Raw genomic sequence first — 19,394 nt, forward strand, 5'->3', positions numbered from 1 at the left:
CCTTCTCTCCGTTCCTCTCCCCTTCCCCTTCCCTTCTCTCCCTTGTCCCCCTCCCCACTGCCCTCCTCTACCTTCCTCTCCCCTTTCATTACACCCCTCCCTCCCCTCTGTTGAGTTGGGGAGTATTTTGATATCTTTTGTTTAGCTTTGATCCCTTGTTGTAGAAAAGTGATGCTGATAATGATGATGATAATGATGATGATGATAATAATGATGATGATTAGCTCTCGATCTGTTACTCTGTTTAGCTTTGATCCCTTGTTGTAGAAAAGTGATGCTGATGATGATGATGATGATGATGGTGATTAACTCTTGATCTGTTGCTCTAAACACTAAATTTATACATTCAAACGTTATTTTACATCATTAGGATTTTTATATTTCTCCCTAAATGAAAAAAAAGGATTACAAACAACTCCCATATCCTTTGTTTCTCTTTTGACTTCCCTCTCCAACCACGTACAAAAACCACTATTTCCAACGATTCCCCACCAAGGCCACAAAAGTATTACACACACAGCAGTATAGTATTTTAATGGCCAGGGAGAGGAGGAGCAGGGAGGAGGAGGTGGAAGGGGGATCGAGCCACGTTCATTAGTGAATATATGACCTAATAACTGTAATTCCCCGTGGCCCGTTACACAGAGGTACGGTAGGGCAATACGATACGATCACATGGCACACAAATAAAACTCGTACACAGTGACGACCTGGAAATGAAGTTAGAGTTTGTGTGTCTGAAGAATGATAATCAGAAATGAAAAGAGAGCTTGCGTATAAAGAAAGAAAGAGAGAGAGAGAGAGAGAGAGAGAGAGAGAGAGAGAGAGAGAGAGAGAGAGAGAGAGAGAGAGAGAGAGAGAGAGAGAAAAATTTAAAAAAAACAAGGAAGGAAGGATTTAGGAACAGAAAATAAGGAAAAAAACAAGAGAGAGAGAGAGAGAGAGAGAGAGAGAGAGAGAGAGAGAGAGACAGACAGACAGACAGACAGAGAGACGTGACAAACTTGGGTGTCAAGGACGGGGAGGAGGAGTATTTCAGGGCGCGCAAGCAGGTATGTGGGACAAGTATTTGGGACAGGTGGGCACGCAGGTGTGAGGCTAAAACAGGTGTGTGGATTGCAGGTAAGATCGAGGTGAATGAATGTCCTCGTAAAAAAAATGGTATAAAAATGTGAAGGACAAGATCTATAGCCCGTAATAAACTTCATGTAGAGGACAACATATGTGCGTACCATTCCTCATAAAACGTGACAACATGTAGCTATCAATAAACAAGAAATATTAAAACACAGAGACATAAAAGTACAAAAACACATTCAAATTTACATGCCCATAATCTCGCAAATATATGGTAACGCAAATATCCATCAATAAACAACAAATATAAACACACAAAGCGTCATAAAAGTACAAAACATTCATATTTTCATGTCTATCGTAACGCCAATGCATGTATAGCAACGTATGTATAGCTATACGTCCATAAACATTAACATTTCGGAGCTTAAACACCCACATTTGATAAGGCTTTCGTAGTGGCTGTGGGCATTTCCATGGGTAGTACTTTCATGAGCCTTGGGATAGTTTGGCAAGGCTTGTTTGGTTGTGAGTATCTCCTTGGGTAGGTTTATGAGTCTAGGGATGCTGTGACAACGTTTCTTCCCTATGAACGTCTAGTTTCATGAGTATAGGGATGCTGTGACAACGTTTCTTTCCTATGAACGTCTAGTTTCATGAGTATAGGGATGCTTTGACAACGTTTCTTCCCTATGAACGTCTAGTTTTATAAGTCTAGGGATGCTGTGACAACGTTTCTTCCCTATGAACGTCTAGTTTTATAAGTCTAGGGATGCTGTGACAACGTTTCTTCCCTATGAACGTCTAGGTTTATGAGTCTAGGGATGCTGTGACAACGTTTCTTCCCTATGAACGTCTAGGTTTCATGAGTCTAGGGATACTTTGACAACGTTTCTTCCCTATGAACGTCTAGGTTTATGAGTCTAGGGATGCTGTGACAACGTTTCTTCCCTATGAACGTCTAGTTTTATAAGTCCAGGGATGCTGTGACAACGTTTCTTCCCTATGAACGTCTAGTTTTATAAGTCTAGGGATGCTGTGACAACGTTTCTTCCCTATGAACGTCTAGTTTCATGAGTCTAGGGATACTTTGACAACGTTTCTTCCCTATGAACGTCAAAAAAATTCTTGAGAACCCGACCAATCTCCTTTGTGGCCTCTGGAAATAGTTACTGTAAATAAGGAACAAAGTAGGATAAGGAACCCGAGTAATCTCATCTATATCCTTTGTAAACACTTGTCATGCATGGGAGTCAAAAGCATCTGGAAACAAGGGTCATGCTAACGCCAGGGTTTTCTCCTCCAGGGCACAAGTTTCCTGATCTGGGACGTGGGCGGGCAGGAGAAGATTCGGCCGCTGTGGCGCTCGTACACGCGCTGCACGGACGGCATTGTCTTCGTGGTGGACTCCGTGGACCTGGAGCGGCTGGAGGAGGCGAGGTGCGAACTGTACAAGACCGCCAAGCTGCCAGAGAACTCCCAGGTAGGTTGTGCGACCGTGGTTTGATCATTGGCTGAACTCGTGTGTATGGGGGGAGATTGATGGTTAGATAGATAGATAGATAGATTGATAGAAATATAGATAGATAGGCAAAAGGATAGACTGATTGATAGATGGAGATTTAGATAGATAAATAGACTGATGAATGAATAGATTGATAGAGGTAGAGATAGAGATAAAGATAGAGAGAAAGTGAGACAGATTAAGATGGAGTTAGTTAAGGAATTGATAAGGATGAGAAAGAAATGAGAGATGGATGCAGTGAGGAAACAAACACACACACACACACACACACACACACACACACACACACACACACACACACACACACACACTCACGCAATAACCCGGCCATAACAACGATCTTGAGAGGCCACAACCGCCGCTATTCCGATCCACTTTATTAGACGATTCACTCCACCTGCGCCGAGAGAGAGAGAGAGAGAGAGAGAGTGCGTGTGCGTGTGTGTGTGTGTCTAGGCTGCAGGTGGCGCGCGGCTCTGAATTAGTGAATTAAACACGAACCCAATTACAGCGATCCACATTTTACGGGTTCCTGATGCGGGTCTTTCACGGCAGCCACGCACTCCACCTCATTATCGACAGCCTCCTCCACCTCCTCCACCTCCCCCTCCCTCTCCTCTACCTCCTCTCTGTACCTCTTAATTCTCCTCCTTTCACCTCCTTCCCCCTCCCCCCATCCACCTCCAGCTTCCTCCTCTCCCTTCTCCTCTTCCACCTCACTCTACGGCTCCTCTTTTCCCTCCACTTCCCTTCTCCACCTCTCTCTCCCTTTTCAATGCCCTTTTTCTCCTTCTATCTCTCCCTTCTCTTCTCCCTCCACCTCCCTTATGTAACTCTCCCTCCTCCTCCTCCTCCTCCTCTCTCTCTCTCTCTCTCTCTCTCTCTCTCTCTCTCTCTCTCTCTATCTCTCTCTTTTCCTATCTCTCTCTCTCTCTCTCTCTCTCTCTCTTTTCTCTTCTCTCTTTCTTCATTTCTATTTATCTTTTCCCTCTATCTCATTTCCCCCTTCTCAAGATCTATCCTCCTTTCTCTTCTCCTCCTCCTCCTCCTATCTCCTATTTCTTCTTTTCACCTCTCTGTTTCCTCTCCTCCTTCCTACTCATTACTCATTCCTCCCTTTTCTTTTCTGCCCTCCTATCTACCTATTTCTCTCTCTCCTCTCTGTCCCTCTCTCTCATTCTCTGTACTTCTTCTTCATCTCTCATCTCCCTCCTCTGCTCTCTCTCTTCTCTCTGTCTCTTCTCTTCTTTCCCTCTTCTTTCTTCTCTCTCTCTCTCTTCTTTTCTCTCTCTTTCTGTCTCCCCTCTCCTCCTCTCTACTCTACCTTCTATCTCTCTCTCTATACCTTTCTCTCCTTCTCTTCTTCTTTCTCTCCCTCTCTCTCTCGACCATTTTCTCTCATGTTATCAAGTTTCCTCCTTCTCCCTTTTTCTCCAACTTTTCATCTACTCCTTTCCTCTTTCTCTTCCTTTTTCTCTCCCTTCATTAGTCATCCACCAGGTTTTTTTTACCTACTCTTTCCCTCTTTTTTTTCCTCTCCTTCAAACAGCCCTTCACCACCTTCTCCCCTTTTCTCTCTTTTCCTCCGTCCATCAAACTCTCTTTCACTCCCTCCCTCCCTCCGTCCTCTATCAAATTAGTCTCCTTCTTCTCTTTTTTCTCTCATTTCTCTCCCTCTATCTATCATTCACCCATCACCTACTCTTTCCCTCCTTCTACTTCTTTCCTCCTCTCCTTTCCTCCGCCCATCACGCACTCTTTCCCTCCTTCCCTCTCCCTCTCTCCCCCTCTCAGTCTCCATAAAAAGTCACACACACCTGCTCGTTTTCCTCTCTACCTGTCCCCCTCTCACCTGGTTGCCCTTAACGTCACTCCCAGAACTCCCTTACAGTCCCTTCCCTTGCCTTTCCCTTCCTCTCTTTCCTTTACTTCCCCTCTTCCACCCACCTTTCCTTACCTCTTATATTCTTCTTTCCCTCTTAGTTTCTCTTCCTCAAATTCCCTTTCCTTCCTTAACTTTTCCTTTCTCTCTTTCTCCTTTAATTGCTTCCCCTTATAGTCCCTTCCTCACCTCCTCCCTTTCTCTCCTTCCCTTTATTTTCCCTCCTCCAGCATCCCATCTCTCCCCCTTCCTTATCTCCTCCTTTCCTTTCTTTCCCTTTACTTCCCCTCACTTCCCCTCCCTTACCTCCTTTCTTCCTCTCTTTTCCTTTATTTTCCCTCCTCCAGTATCCCCTCACACCTCTCATTTCCTAGTCTTCATCTTTCCTTCCCTTTCTCTCTTCCCCTTCCTTCCCCTCCCTTCCTAGTACCTTTCTCTTCTTTCCCTTCCTTACTCTTCCTTCCTTCCTTCCTCTTCCTCCTCTTTCCTCCTTCTTCTTTTCTTTTCCCTTCTCTTTCCCTTTCCTTTCCCTTTCCCCTCTTCTAACCTCTCATTCCCAGCCCCTTCCCTCCTCCCTCCCTCTCTTTCCTTTCCTTCCCCTCAGTTGCCCTCAGAAAGGTCTTCACACCCGGCCTGGCGTCTGACTGCAATGTTCCCGACTACCTCCCCGGCGTGTTACCTTTCCTTTTTACCTGTTTAGCACGATTACCTGAGTTCTGGTCCGGACGTGGCTTACGGCGCTCCGCTCTTTTTTTTACAACCTTTACCGGCGTGTGAGGGATAATTAAACGCAACTGAATGAAGGTGAATAATTGACAGGGTAATTTGCGAGGCTTGAAACTTTGGTATGTGTGCTCAGTTGCTTACTGGTCTAATGACAGGTGTTTTTAAAGGTCGTGAGGGTGAGTAGTCGGGTTCTAATGAGTGTTTTTTGAGGTTCATGGTACTGAAGCCTTGTCAAATTATCCCTAGGCTCATCAAACTACCCATGGAGACACTAACACAGTCTCTACGAAAGCCTTATCAAATGTGTTTCCAAAGGTTATCATATTGGAGATTAGTGGAGTTCTCATGAGTGGGTTTTATTTATGTTCATGGTGTAGAAGCCTTGTCAAACTATCTCTAGGGTCATCAAACTACCCATGGAGATACTAACACAGTCACTACGAAAGCCTTATCAAATGTGTTTCCAAAGGTTATCATATTGGAGATTAGTGGAGTTCCCATTAGTGGTTTTTTTATATATATTCACGGTGTAGAAGCCTTGTCAAACTATCACTAAGCTTATAATATTGTCCGTGGAGATACTAACACAAAATTTCCCTCCTTCTTATACCAACGCCTAACACCCACCCACACCCACACCCACACCCACACACACACACACCACCTGGGGAAGTGTTTCGGAAGGAGAGACATTTACTTATTCATGTATTCACGGAGAACCATCACCACCACTACCACCTCCACTACCAACACCAACACCATTACCACCACCACCACCACCACCGCCAGTCTCTAGAGGAGTCAAACACGCCCCTGAGAGTGCTTGGGCCTTGATTCAGTTGGTCCCGGGCGACGCTGCGAAGTGTGGGCGAAGACAGCGAGATGGAAGGTTGCATAAGACTGTGCTATACTTTCCCTCCCACACAGACATACATATTTACATATACAAGGCAGAGGCGGCTATCTCTTGTGTGTGTGTGTGTGTGTGTGTGTGTGTGTGTGTGTGTGTGTGTGTGTTCCCTCTCTCTCACGCCCGGTTTATGTAAGTTTATCATGACAGACAGCCCTCCCCTCCCTTCTCCCTCTCACTCCTTCGCCTCCCTTCCCTCCTCCTCCTCCTCCACTGTCTCCCTTTCCCTCTCCCTCTTTCTCCTCTTCCCCCTCCCCCTCCCCCTCTCTCTCACTCACTTTTCTCTTCTTTCCCCTCTCTTCCTTCTCCTCTCCCTCTCCCTCTCCTCCTCGTCCTCCCTGACAGCTGTGGTTGGGGATCGTTCAGCGGAAAAACGTCTATTAGAGGCGGTCACTGGGCGGAAGGCGATGTGTTGTCTGTCGCGGCGGCCTGAAGGGAATGTCTTTTAAACTCAACGCTGCGTGACCGACTCTCTCTCTCTCTCTTTGAAGGGGATGAGCGGAGGCGAAGCGATGGAAACGTCCTCTGCCGCTTCTGTCTCGGATCGGAAGCTGCGCGGAACATTAACGCTTTCTTATGGTATTCCTTTCTTATAGCAGAGACAGAAAGCTTGAGAAGGAAATATGACAGCCTACAGAAGAATTGGATGCTATGTCACTAATCTTCTCGTTAGGATTCGCGGGGAACATTAACGCTTTCTCATGTTGTTGTTTTCATAGCGAAGGAGAAGGAAAGCTCAAAGGAAAAGATGATAGAGAAGAACTGTCCGCTATGTCTTTCCTCTCCTGAAAGCGAAAAATATAAGAAAAAGTATCGTATCGGAAGCTGCTCGTTACGATTCGCGAGGAACATTAACGTTTTCTCATGTTGTTGTCATAGCGAAGGAGAAGGAAAGCTCAAAGGAAAAGATGATAGAGAAGAACTGTCCGCTATGTCTTTCCTCTCCTAAAAGCGAAAAATATAAGAAAAAGTATCGTATCGGAAGCTGCTCGTTAGGATCGGGATTAGGAAAATAATAAACGCTTTCTAATGTTTTTCTTTTTTATGGCGGAGACAGAAAGCTCGAGGGGAAAAATATAACACTGGAAAAATGTCCGCTATGTCACTATTCTCCCAAAAGCGAAAAGTATAAGGAAGGTATAAGAAAGGGAACGAGATGACGACAAACAGCCCTTGGGTAGAAAAAAAATATATATACACAGAAAAAAGTCCGCTATGTCACTCCTCCCTAAAATATCGAGAAGTATAAGTGTAACAATAGTATAAGAAAAGAGAACGAGATGATAACAAAGGAAGAGAGGGTTTGAAAAGTATAAACAGAAAAAAGACCACCGCCATATCGCTGTTCCACCAAAGCAAAAAATATACTTAAAAGAAAAGGATAAGTATAAGGAAAGGGAACGAAATACTGGCAAATGAAGAGATGGTTTGGCAAAGGTCGTCAGGCAAAAAATTAAAAACAAGAGACATAGTGAATAAAGATAAATGAGAAAGGAAACTCATTATCATATATATAAGAAGAGAAGGAGCAAGGTAATGACAAAAATAAAATAAAAATATATGTCAAGCCGTAAAGGAAAATAAAGGAAAGAAAGACAGAAGTTACCAAAGAAATGAAACAGAGAATAAACATGATGAACGAGGAAAAGTTAGAGAAAATAAAGGAAAGAAAGATGAAAATGACCAAAGAAACGATGCAGCAAATTAACAAGATAAACGAAGCAAAGTTAAGGAAAATAAAGGAAAGAAAGATGAAAATTACCAAAGAAACGAAGCAGTAAATAAACATGATAAACGAGGCAAAGTTAAAGAAAATAAAGGAAAAAAAGATGAAAATGACCAAAGAAACGAAGCAGTAAAAATAAACATGATAAACGAAGCAAAGTTAAGGAAAATAAAGGAAAAAAAGATAGAAAATGACCAAAGAAACGAAGCCGCAAATAAACATGATAAACGAAGCAAAGTTAAAGAAAATAAAGGAAAAACGATGAAAATGACCAAAGAAACGAAGCAGCAAATAAACATGATAAACGAGGCAAAGTTAAAGAAAATAAAGGAAAAAAAGATGAAAATGACCAAAGAAACGAAGCCGCAAATAAACATGATAAACGAAGCAAAGTTAAAGAAAATAAAGGAAAACGATGAAAATGACCAAAGAAACGAAGCAGTAAAAATAAACATGATAAACGAGGCAAAGTTAAAGAAAATAAAGGAAAGAAAGACAGAAAATGACCAAAGAAACGAAGCAGCAAATAAACATGATAAACGAAGCAAAGTTAAAGAAAATAAAGGAAAGAAAGACAGAAAATGACCAAAGAAACGAAGCAGCAAATAAACATGATAAACGAGGCAAAGTTAAAGAAAATAAAGGAAAGAAAGATGAAAATGACCAAAGAAACGAAGCCGTAAATAAACATGACAAACGAAGCAAAGTTAAAGTAAATAAAGGAAAAAAGATGAAAATAACCAAAGAAACGAAGCAGCAAATAACATGATAAACGAAGCAAAGTTAAATTGTTCTCTAAGCGCCATAATACGAGCGGACACCGGAGATAAAAAACAAAAAAAACAAAAAACAGATACAACATTAATAAAAACAAACGAGGTGATATATTTTTCCCAGACGCCACTTTGAATATGAAAAAAAAATCCCTAACTGTTCGCTATCCAGTATTAAGAAGAAAAACGGTTCAGGATAATAAAAAAAAATACTGTATGCTAATAATTCCCCGGACGCGACATTAGATCTACGAGATAATGTAACTACCTAGACACATAAAGAATAAAAAAAAAACTAATGTCGCACGATAACATTTCTTTTTATCTCATTCTCTGCAAACGTTGATTTAAATACGGGGAAAAAAATGTCTGAAGTCTATAAAAAAAAGAATATATGATACCCAATTTTCTTTTCAGTCTCTCCATGCGTTACTTCAAATTCGAGAAAAGTAACTGGGCCATGAAAACGTAAGAAGCGAACTGGGCCTTAGATTGAATATGATTTTTTTAGGAGCGGTGATTAGCGGGCTTTTTTTATTTCATTATTGTTTCCTTTTTATTTTTTTATTGCCCTTGAGCTGTTTCCTTTGCTGTAAAAAAAATAAGAAGTGGACCATACAAAAAGCATAATTATAACTGGACCATAAAACACACACACACACACACACACACACACACACACACACACACACACACACACACACACACACACACACACACAAGAATGACATACGATTCCTATTTCTTTTTATCTCATTCCCTCCATACGTGACTTCGAATACGAGAAACATAACTGTCTGAACAATAAAATAAACAAAGAAAAAAATAACATATGATACTTCCTGTTGCTTTTATTCCTGTTTACCTCTTCGCTGACAATAAATTACTAGTAGGTACGTTTGTTTTCCTTTTGCAGGTGCCCCCAGTAGGCATTTTTGAGGGGCCTCTTGTACGGACCCACCCCGATAGTAGCGCAAGCGAATTTTATTTACAGTGGCAGACAGTTCAGTACAGTTAGACCGCCAAAGAAAAACAGTAGAAATTAAACTGTCTAAGCCCACCACTTAAAAAACAAATAAACATGAGGATAATTTACGATAACCATATTTCGTGTCTTCATTTGCATACTAACGCCACTTGCTCTGTACGCCAACCAGCCTCAAGTTATAGGGTAAGGAAGGACGCTCTGGGGTGCTGTGTGTGTGTGTGTGTGTGTGTGTGTGTGTGTGTGTGTGTGTGTGTGTGTGTGTGTGTGTGTGTGTGTGTGTGTGTGTGTGTTTAATAAGCTCCTCTTGACATGAAACCCAACACAAGAAGCTTAGAGGCCTGTGTGTGGGCGTATCAAACTGCTGTGCATGTGTGTGTGTGTGTGTGTGTGCGTGTGTGTGTGTGTGTGTGTATGCGAGAGTCGAACATGGGACCGAAAAAGTATGGGTCGAGTCTTAACACTGCGCCACCAAGATCAGTAACAACAACAACAACAACACTTTCACTATAACAACCCCAAAAGAAGAAGAAGAAGAAGAAGAAGAAAAAGAAAAAAAAGAAAGAAGAGGAACAACAACAACAACAACAACAACAACAATAATAATAATAATAATAATAATAATAATAATAATAATAATAATAATAATAATAATAATAATAATAATAATAATAATAATAACAACCACAATAACATTAATACATTTCTTCACACAAGCGGACTCCAAACAAGACTTAAGGGGAGATTACAATTTCTCACGCAGTCTCGAACCCAGGCCCAGCAGTTTTCATGAGCGCCAGAGAATCACTTAAGCCACCAGAGCCACCACTTACAGCCCAAAGATTTCCGCCCTTAAGCCCTTCCTATGTATAGCAATTCCTCGACTTTTTTTTGTTACAGTAAAGGAAACAGTTCAAGGGCAAAAAATAAATGAGAAAAAATATATGTAAAAAGGGTAAGAGTGATGGGAGAGAGAGAGAAGAGAAGAGAGGGAGAGAGATAAGGAAGGGGAGATGATGGAGAGGAAAGGAATGAAGAGGGAAGAGGGAAAGTTAAGGGGAGGGAAAGGGAGGTGAATAAAAGTGATGGGAGAGAAAGAAGAGAAGGAAAGAGGGTGAAACAGAAGGAAGAAATGGAAAGAGGAAAGGTAAGGAGGTGAGGAGGAGGTGAAGTGAAGGGAAGAGGGAAGAGGGAAAGTTAAGGGGAGGGAAAGAGAGGTGAACAAAAGTGATGGGAAAGAAAGAAGAGAAGGAAAGAGAGGGAAAGAAAGGGAAAGAGGAAAGGTAAGGAAGATGAAGGGGAGGAAAAGAGAAGGGAAAATTAAACCCGAGGGATAGAAAGTTAAGAAGAGAGAGAAAGGAAAAGAAAGGACAAAAGGAAATGACAAAATAGTCTTGATACTATTCCCTTGCTGTTTGTTCTGGTATTAGTTCACGCACGCGCCGGGGCCGGGCTCGGGTAAGTAAGCGAGGATATTAATGCAAAGATATTCAGCAAGTTTTATATGAGCGGCCAAGGTGGTTGGTGTGTGAGGTGGAAAATTGCGGAAATATGAAACTTCGCCTCAAGCAGTTTTTGTGTTTTTTAAGAAGGAAGGAAACTCGAGCGAACTTTTCCTTTTAACGCTTTCTTATTGTTAGAATGAATCGTGTTACTTGTTATTTATATCTCTTGTAAGTTAAAAGAGCCAAATAAATATACATAATTCATAAGGAAGGAAGAAAGGATGATAAAAAAGAAGGAAAGGATCTCGAGCAAACTTTTCCTTTTAACTCTTTCGTATCGTTAGAATGAATCGTGTTACTTGTTATTTATATCTCTTGTAAGTTAAAAGAGCCAAATAAATACATGTAATTCTTAAGGAAGGAAGAAAGGAAGGAAGAAAGGAAGGAAAGAAACTCGAGCGAACTTTCCCCTTTTTCTCTTTCTGGTTAACTGGTTGCTGGTAGAGAGAGATGGGCATACTGTGGTTTGTTAGAGGAATGGTTGTAATGTATGTGGTAGGAATGGGGTTTATGTGGAATAGATTAAAGTTGGAAAATATTGGAAAAGATAAGAGGTATTGTTCGTGGTTGTTAAATGAATCGTGTTACAAGTTTATAGTTATTTGATCTGTTGTAGGTTAGAAGAGCTGAACTTTTTATCATGGCTCGGCAATTTCAACAAAAGAATTCATAATGCGTAAGAAAGGAAGGAAGGAAGGTAAAGAAGGAAAGAAACTCGAGCAAACTTCATTTTTCTCTCTTATTGTGAGAATGAATCGTGTTACAAGTTTATATTTATTTGATCTGTTGTAGGTTAGAAGAGCTGAACTTTTATAATGCCTCGTTAGTTCCAACAAAATAATTCATAATACATAAGAAAGCAAGGAAGGATAGTAAAGAGGAAAAGAAACTCGAGCAAACTTCATTTTTCTCTCTCTTATTGTGAGAATGAATCGTGTTAAAAGTATATATTAATTTGATCTGCTGTAACTCAGAACCAAAACTTATATTATGGCTCGTCCATCTCCCCAAAGAAAAACACATTACAAAAGGAAGGAAGGATGATTAATCGAACCGGAGAACCAAAGTATATATAATGCCTAGTCAATCTAACCAATAAAACACGCAATGCTGGTGGTGATGATTTAACTATTGTCTATTAATTTTTAGTGGTGATAATGGTGGTGGTGGTGGTGGTAGTAGTGGTGGTGATGGTGTTAATATTTGAAGGGGAACGATGGGACTGTAAACACGCAATACATAAAGAGAACTTCCTAACTTCCTTCTTTTGCTGGGTGTAGTCTTCTCTCTTACTGGCAAAATAGAAAAAAATACATATCGTCCTGGGTGCGTAGGGAATACTATAATAATTTGGCTGTCCTAACCGTGGGGGGCAATGTTAGTCTACGCATTCAACTACACCCACTTGGCAAGGCCGCTGGGACCATTACGCTAATGAAAAAAATAATTCCGACCATCCCCAACACACTCACGCTGTAAAATGACAATGAATAAATGTTTAAATGTCTCCAAATGTTTAGCCAGGGGATTGCTGCTCCGTGCGCGTCGAAAATTAATAGCTGGCGCCGTGAGGTCATGTTTGCAGAGCGCGGGCGTCGCCTCCCTGTGTAACTTACCGGGCAAAACTAAGCTGGGTAAATACGGCGGAAAGGAGAGCGCCGGTGTGTCACGGTTTAGAGGCTTAAACTTGAGACTGACGGCACAGGGACAGGCGCAGATGTGATGATAAGCCTTGAAACATTCCCCAACAGAATTGATCCCTTACGACCATTCTCCGTCTGTCCCTAAAAGCATATTCGTATTGCTAAACATTTCGTCGCCCAAGTTCACATATTTGACAAGGCCTTCGTGGGAGTTTGGGGTATTTCCAGGATTAGTTTTGTGGCCCTGGTGGTAGTTTGATCCTTCTTATGTACCGTGAATCTAAAGAGACACACATGAGAATCTGATTGACCCCCTCTTTGACCTTTAGAAATAGCTGATGTGAAAAGCGAAAATATCTTAAAATACCGACCCATGTGTCCTGGGGTGGTTGTCAGTACTTCGGTAAGCAGTACAGTATCAACAAGTAACCTTCTCGCCTTACTCTTCTCCTAAAAGCCCACGTTCCCTTGGAGTCGTAATCAAAATATATCGAAAAAGATCACCAGGAAAAATTTAATGTAAGGAGTCTGCAAGAGAAAGAAGATGGAACGGTAGGAAAGGTAATGAAGGGGTGACTGAAGAGAGAGGAAGAAAAGTAGTAGAGAAGGACATTGGGTAGGCAGTCACAAGGGGTATCTGTTTTGTCTTCCTCTTCCCCTCTAACACCCATTTCCAGGGAGACAAATTATTTACGTTAAAGATCACAACTTCAGAAAAATGTTAAGCTGGAAAATTATGAACGAAAACCGTAATATAGAAAAGGAAATAATGTTGCAGGGAGTAGAGATAAATTATTAGATTATGAAAAAGGGATAAAAAAAGGAAAATAAGTTACTATGAACTTCAGAAAATGTTAATGATGTTCTTGCCTTCCTCTACCCCCAAATGTTGATGTTCTTGCCTTCCTCTACCCCCAAATGTTGATGATGTTCCTGCCTTCCTCTACCCCCAAATGTTAATGATGTTCCTGCCTTCCTCTGCCCCTAAATGTTAATGATGTTCCTGCCTTCCTCTACCCCCAAATGTTAATGATGTTCTTGCCTTCCTCTACCCCCAAATGTTAATGATGTTCCTGCCTTCCTCTACCCCCAAATGTTGATGATGTTCTTGCCTTCCTCTACCCCCAAATGTTAATGATGTTCCTGCCTTCCTCTACCCCCAAATGTTAATGATGTTCCTGCCTTCCTCTACCCCCAAATGTTAATGATGTTCCTGCCTTCCTCTACCCCCAAATGTTAATGATGTTCCTGCCTTCCTCTACCCCAAAATGTTAATGATTTGCATGCCTTCGTATACCCCAAATTGTTAATGATGTTCCTGCCTTCCTCTACCCCCAAATGTTAATGATGTTCCTGCCTTCCTCTACCCCCAAATGTTAATGATGTTCCTGCCTTCCTCTACCCCCAAATGTTAATGATGTTCCTGCCTTCCTCTACCCCCAAATGTTAATGATGTTCCTGCCTTCCTCTACCCCCAAATGTTAATGATGTTCTTGCCTTCCTCTGCCCCTAAAAGCACAAATTTTCAGGTGGTAATCAATCTTTTTTTCGTTAAACATCCCAGCATGAGCAAATAACCAGCTCCCTGTTTCCCTTTTAGTTTAGTTCACTGACCCAGAAAACCCATTACCGACCCACACCTGCTGCCCTGCTTCCTCCTCAGCCGCCAGTCCTTCCCCTCACCTCCCCTTCCTCCCCTAAGCCGCGAGTCCTTCCCCTCACCTACCCTTCCTCCCCTCAGCCACCAGTCCTTCCCCTCACCTCCCCTCACCCACCGGTCCTTCCCCTCACCTCCCCTCACCCACCAGTCCTTCCCCTCTCTCCTCCCCATCAGCTACCTTACTTTCTCTTCCTTCTCCCAGTTCCTCCCTCCCTTCTGTTCCTTCAAATGCCTCACTCCCCTCCTTCCCCTTGACCATTAGTTCCTCCCCCTCTCCTCCCCTTCCTCCCCTCATCCACCAGTCCTTCCCTCTCTCCTCCCCATCACCTACCTCACTTTCCCTTCGTCCTCTCAGTTCCTCCTTCAACTACCTCACTCCCCTTCCTTCCCCTTGACCATCAGTTCCTTCCCCTCTCTCCCCTTTCTTTCCCTCAACCACAAGTTCCTCCCTTCCCTTCCCTTTCAGTTTTCTCTTCTTCCCTTCTCCTCCCCGCTTCTCCCCTCAGCCACAGTTCCTTCCCTTATCCTCCCCTCTAACTTCCTCACTTCCCCTTCCTCCCCTAAAAAAACACTATCCGTCCCCTCTTCTACACTTTAGCCTGTCACACTTCCCCTTTTTCCCCTCAGTTGCCAGTCCCTTCCCTCTTTTCTCCTTTCACCTTTCCCTTCTCAGCCACCATTTCCTCCCCTGTCCTCCCCTTTCAGCTGCCTTACTTCCCCTTCTTCCTCTTCTCTCAGTCACAAGTTCCTCCCCTCTTCCCCTTTCCCCTTCCCCATCTTGCCCTAAATCACCCCTTCCTCCCCTCTCATTCCCCTCTACCTCCCTCACTTCCCCTTCCCATATGCCACAGTCTCTCCTCTCTCCTTCTCTCTCCTTCCCATCACCCGCCAGCTCTTCCCCTCTCCACCCCTTCTGTACCCACTCAACCACCAGTCCCTCCCATCTCTCCCTTCACGCGCCTCACTCTCCTTCCTCCCTCAGGTTCCCATACTGGTGCTGGCTAACAAACAAGACCTGCCCGGCGCCAAGGACCCGCTGGAGATAGAGAGACTACTGGGCATCGCGGAGCTGGGCAACACGCACCTATGGCATATACAGGTAGGCACGGGCACTGGGCACAGACAGGGGCATAGGCATAGGTAGTTAAAAAGGCATGGGGGAAAGTTGAGGTAGTTAAGAAGAGAGAGAAGAAGGGAAGATGGGAAAGGAAGATTGAGATACAGAAGAACATAAGAGCGTAAGAGCTTAAGTAGTATGCAAGAGAAAGAAGACGGAAAGATATGAAAGAAAGTCAGAGGGTGGCTGAAGAGAGAGGAAGATTAGGATAGATAGTTGCATGGGGTACTAGGCAACTTCAAGGGACAAGGGGATAGGGCATAGTCACAAGGGGAACTGGGCGACTTCAGAGGACAAGGCCAACACAGATAGGTACTTACGTGGGCAGTGGTCGGTTCCAGGGGAATGGTGAAGGGCAGGAACAGAAGCAGAAGGCAACGATGTGTGTTCACCATCTGGAACTAAAGGAGAGAGTGTGAGCTATTTGTGAAGGTTGAAAAATAGGAAAAGATATTTATAGAAGAGAGTAGAGAGTTAGTTGAAGGTTAAAAATAGGGAAAGATATTGGTAGAAGTGAGTAGAGTTAGTTGAAGGTTAAAAATAGGGAAAGATATTAATAGAAGTGAGTAGAGAGTTAGTTAAAGGTTAAAAATAGGGAAAGATATTAGGAGAAGTGAGTGGAGAGTTAGTTGAAGGTTAAATATAGGGAAAGATATTAATAGAAGTGAGTAGAGAGTTAGTTGAAGGTTAAATATAGGGAAAGATATTAGAAGTGAGGAGAGTTAGTTGAAGGTTAAAATTAGGGAAAAGTGAAGAAAGGGAAATTGAGGGATGGTTGAAGAAGAGAAAGGAAAAGGAGAGGGAGGAAGAAGAGAAGGAAGATTAAAAATAGGGAAAAATATTGGTAGAAGAGAGTGGAGAGTTAGATTAACCTAAGAAGAGAGAGGGAATACAAGGGAAGAGTAGAGAGAATATAGGAATTAAAGAAGGATATCGCCTCCTCTTCCATAAACAAAATATAGATAGATAGATACAGAGATAAATAAATGGATAAATGAGACAGAGACAGACAGGCTTTTTTTTTTCATTATTGTTTTTTTTCCCCTTGAACTGTTTCCTTTACCGTAAAAAAAAAGACACACAGACACACAGACACAGACAGATAGACGGACAGACAGACAGACACACAAACAGACACATAGACAGACAAACAGACACACAGACACACAGACAGACAAACAGACAAACAGACCCACAGACAAACAGACCGACAGACAGACAGACACACACACAGACACACAGACAGACGGACAATGCACCATCCCCCAAAAGCATGGCAGCGCATAAACTAATGAAGCATAATTATATATAAGAATAATGAGTCCAGAGGCAGCCAGCACGCAGGGAAAACAACGGCGCTATTCTTAGGCCCATTAGATCATTAACTCATGGAGGAGGAGGAGGAGGAAGGGAGGAGGAAAAAATGGGACGGAGGGAGAAGAGGGCAGGAACAGGGACGGTGATGGAGGAAGGATGTCTGAGAGGAAGGAAAGGGAAGGGGAGGAAAAGAAGGCGGAGGGAAGGGAAGAAGTTTTAGGAGCAGGGAAAAGGAAAGGGGAGGGGAAGAGAGAAAGGGGGAGGAAGGAGAAGGGAATGAAGGGAGAATGTCTAAGGGAAAGGAAAAACGGTATGGAGGGAGAAGGGAAGGAACAGGGGAGAAAAAAGGAGACTGAGAGAGAGACGTAAAGGAACTTGTTAGAGAAGATAGGAAAAGGGGAAGGAAGGAGGAGAAGAGAAGGGGAAGGAGAGGAAAGGAATATCTGAGAACTGGGCAGGAATAGAAGATAGAATGGTGAAGGAAAGAGAGAGAGAGAGAAGGAAGAGGTAAAAAGTGAGGAAAGGGAAATTGAAGGATGGTTGAAGAAGAGAAAGGAAGAGGAGAGGAAGGAAGAAGAGAAGGAAGAGAGGAAGATAGGGAAGGAAGGGGGAATGTCAGGGAGGAAGAAGAGGAAAAGGAGAAGGAAAATTGAGGGATAGCTAATGAAGAGAAGGAAGAGGAGAGGAAGGAAGAAGAGAAAGAAGAGAAGAAGATAGGGAAGAAAGGATGGAGGTTATCAGGGAGAATGGGAGAGGAGGAGAAGAAGAGGAGGAAGAGGAAGAAGAGGAGGAAGAGGAAGAGTCAACATAGGGGAGGAACGTATATAAGATGGAGAGAAAAAGATTACATTTAGATAGCGGAGGAAGATTTCTCTGGAGGGGTGGAGGAAAAAAGGTGCTATCATCACTCATTCTTCCTCCCCCCTCTCTCTCCCCCCCCCCCCCTCTTTCCTCCCCTTTCACCCCTTTCTCTCCTCTCTTATTATTCATCGCTTCTGTTTACAATCTTTTTTCCCTCCCTCCCTCACTCTCTTGGTTTGTTTTCTTTCCTCTTATCTCTCTTTCTCTTTCTCTCTCTATCCCCCCCCTCTCTCCTTTCAATTCCTTCTCTCTCCTGTCTTCTCTCCTTCTCTATCTTTCCTCTCATTCATCACCTCTGTCTCCTTCTCGCTTTCTTCTTTTTTTTCTCTCCACCTTTTCATACTGTTTTCTCTCTCTTCTCCTTCTCCCTCTTCTCTTTTCTTTCCTCCCCATCCCTTCATCCCTCTATCTCTCCTTTCTTCTTCCTTCTTTCCCTTCTTTTTTCCTCCTCTCCCTCTTCTTCCTTTCCTTTCCCTTCTTAACCCTTCACCTCCCTTTCCTAACCTCTCCTCAATTTCTTCCTTTCCTCTCATTCTTTACCTTTTCTCTGTCTCTCCTTTTCTTTTCTCTACTTTCTCCCTCTTCTTTTTTTTCCTCCCTACCTTCTCCTTCCTTCTCCTTACCTTCCACTCCTTCCCCTTTTAATCTATCTGTGTTCCCTTCCATACCCTTTCCCTTCCTTAACCTCCCCCTTTCCTTACCCTTTCCCCTCCTTGTCTTACCTACCCATATCTCTCCTTTTCATATCCCATCCCTTACTTTACCTCTCCCTTCCCTTACTATAGTATATCCCTTCCTTGCCTTAACCTACCCATATCTCTCTATCTGTGTTCTCTCTCTCCTCTTCTCTATATTTTCCACTTCTTTTTTCTTGCCCTCCTCTTCTTCCTTCCCTTTCTCTCTACTTTCTCCCTCTTCCTTCCTCCTCCTTACCTCCCACTCCTTCCCCTTTTAATCTACTGTGTTCTCTCTCCCCTCTTCTCTAAATTTTCCACTTCTTTTTTCTTCCCCTCCTCTTCTGCCTTCCCTTCCTCTAACCCCCTTTTTTCCTCATCACAAACCCCATCAACCTCTTTTCCTACTCCTCCTCCTCTTCTGCAACCCTTTACCTCTCCCCTCTCACCTCTTAACCCTCCCATTCCTTCCCCTTTTAATCTACTGTGTTCACTCTCCACTTTTCTACTTTCTCTTCCCTTCTTTTTTCTCGCCCTCTTCTTCCTCAACTTTTCTAACCCCTTTTTCCCTCCCTTCACAGACCCCATCAACCTCTTTTCATACTCCTCCTCTTCCTCTGCAACCCCTTATTTTCCCCTCTCACCTCCTAACCCTCCCCAACCTCACGCTTCCCCACCACCTCCTCCCCACTATCACCCACCTACACGTCTCATAACTCAGGACAAACAGCCCCTTCCCCATCCTACCCCCTGCCTCGACACACCCTCCTACATATCCCCCCCACACACCTGTAGTACAATATATTTCTTCATCCCTTTCACGCACCCTAACACACTTATTTCTCTCTCTCTCTCTCTCTCTCTCTCTCTCTCTCTCTCTCTCTCTCTCTCTCTCTCTCTCTCTCTCTCTCTCTCTCTCTCTCTCTCTCTCTCTCTCTCTCTCTCTCTCTTTCTCTTCTCTTCACTTTCCGAAATTGACCTCTCTTTTCGCCACTCCTCTCAACTCTTTTTTT

The 19,394-nt window shown here is 43.1% G+C and overlaps 2 protein-coding genes across 3 annotated transcripts in view; one reads left to right on the forward strand and one right to left on the reverse strand.

The window, feature by feature from the left end:
- The window catches only part of LOC127002785 (uncharacterized), a 109,738-nt gene that overhangs the window by 71,490 nt on the left and 18,854 nt on the right, over nt 1-19,394 (reverse strand). Inside the window, exon 2 of the mRNA XM_050869224.1 lies at nt 15,850-15,930. The gene's annotated coding sequence lies outside the window, so the exon portion shown is untranslated. The remainder of the gene's footprint in view (nt 1-15,849; nt 15,931-19,394) is intronic.
- Nucleotides 1-19,394, forward strand: part of LOC127003177 (ADP-ribosylation factor-like protein 4C) — an 80,754-nt gene that overhangs the window by 48,891 nt on the left and 12,469 nt on the right. For both annotated transcript variants that reach the window (XR_007757022.1, XM_050869584.1), the window contains exons 2-3: nt 2,384-2,560; nt 15,395-15,511. Coding sequence is in view for 1 of the 2 variants with exons in the window: in XM_050869584.1 (XP_050725541.1) it covers nt 2,384-2,560; nt 15,395-15,511 (294 nt within the window). In the remaining variant the exon portion in view is untranslated. The remainder of the gene's footprint in view (nt 1-2,383; nt 2,561-15,394; nt 15,512-19,394) is intronic.

This window comes from Eriocheir sinensis, chromosome 1, assembly GCF_024679095.1.
Source record: "Eriocheir sinensis breed Jianghai 21 chromosome 1, ASM2467909v1, whole genome shotgun sequence".
NCBI classification, from domain to species: Eukaryota; Metazoa; Arthropoda; class Malacostraca; order Decapoda; family Varunidae; genus Eriocheir; species Eriocheir sinensis.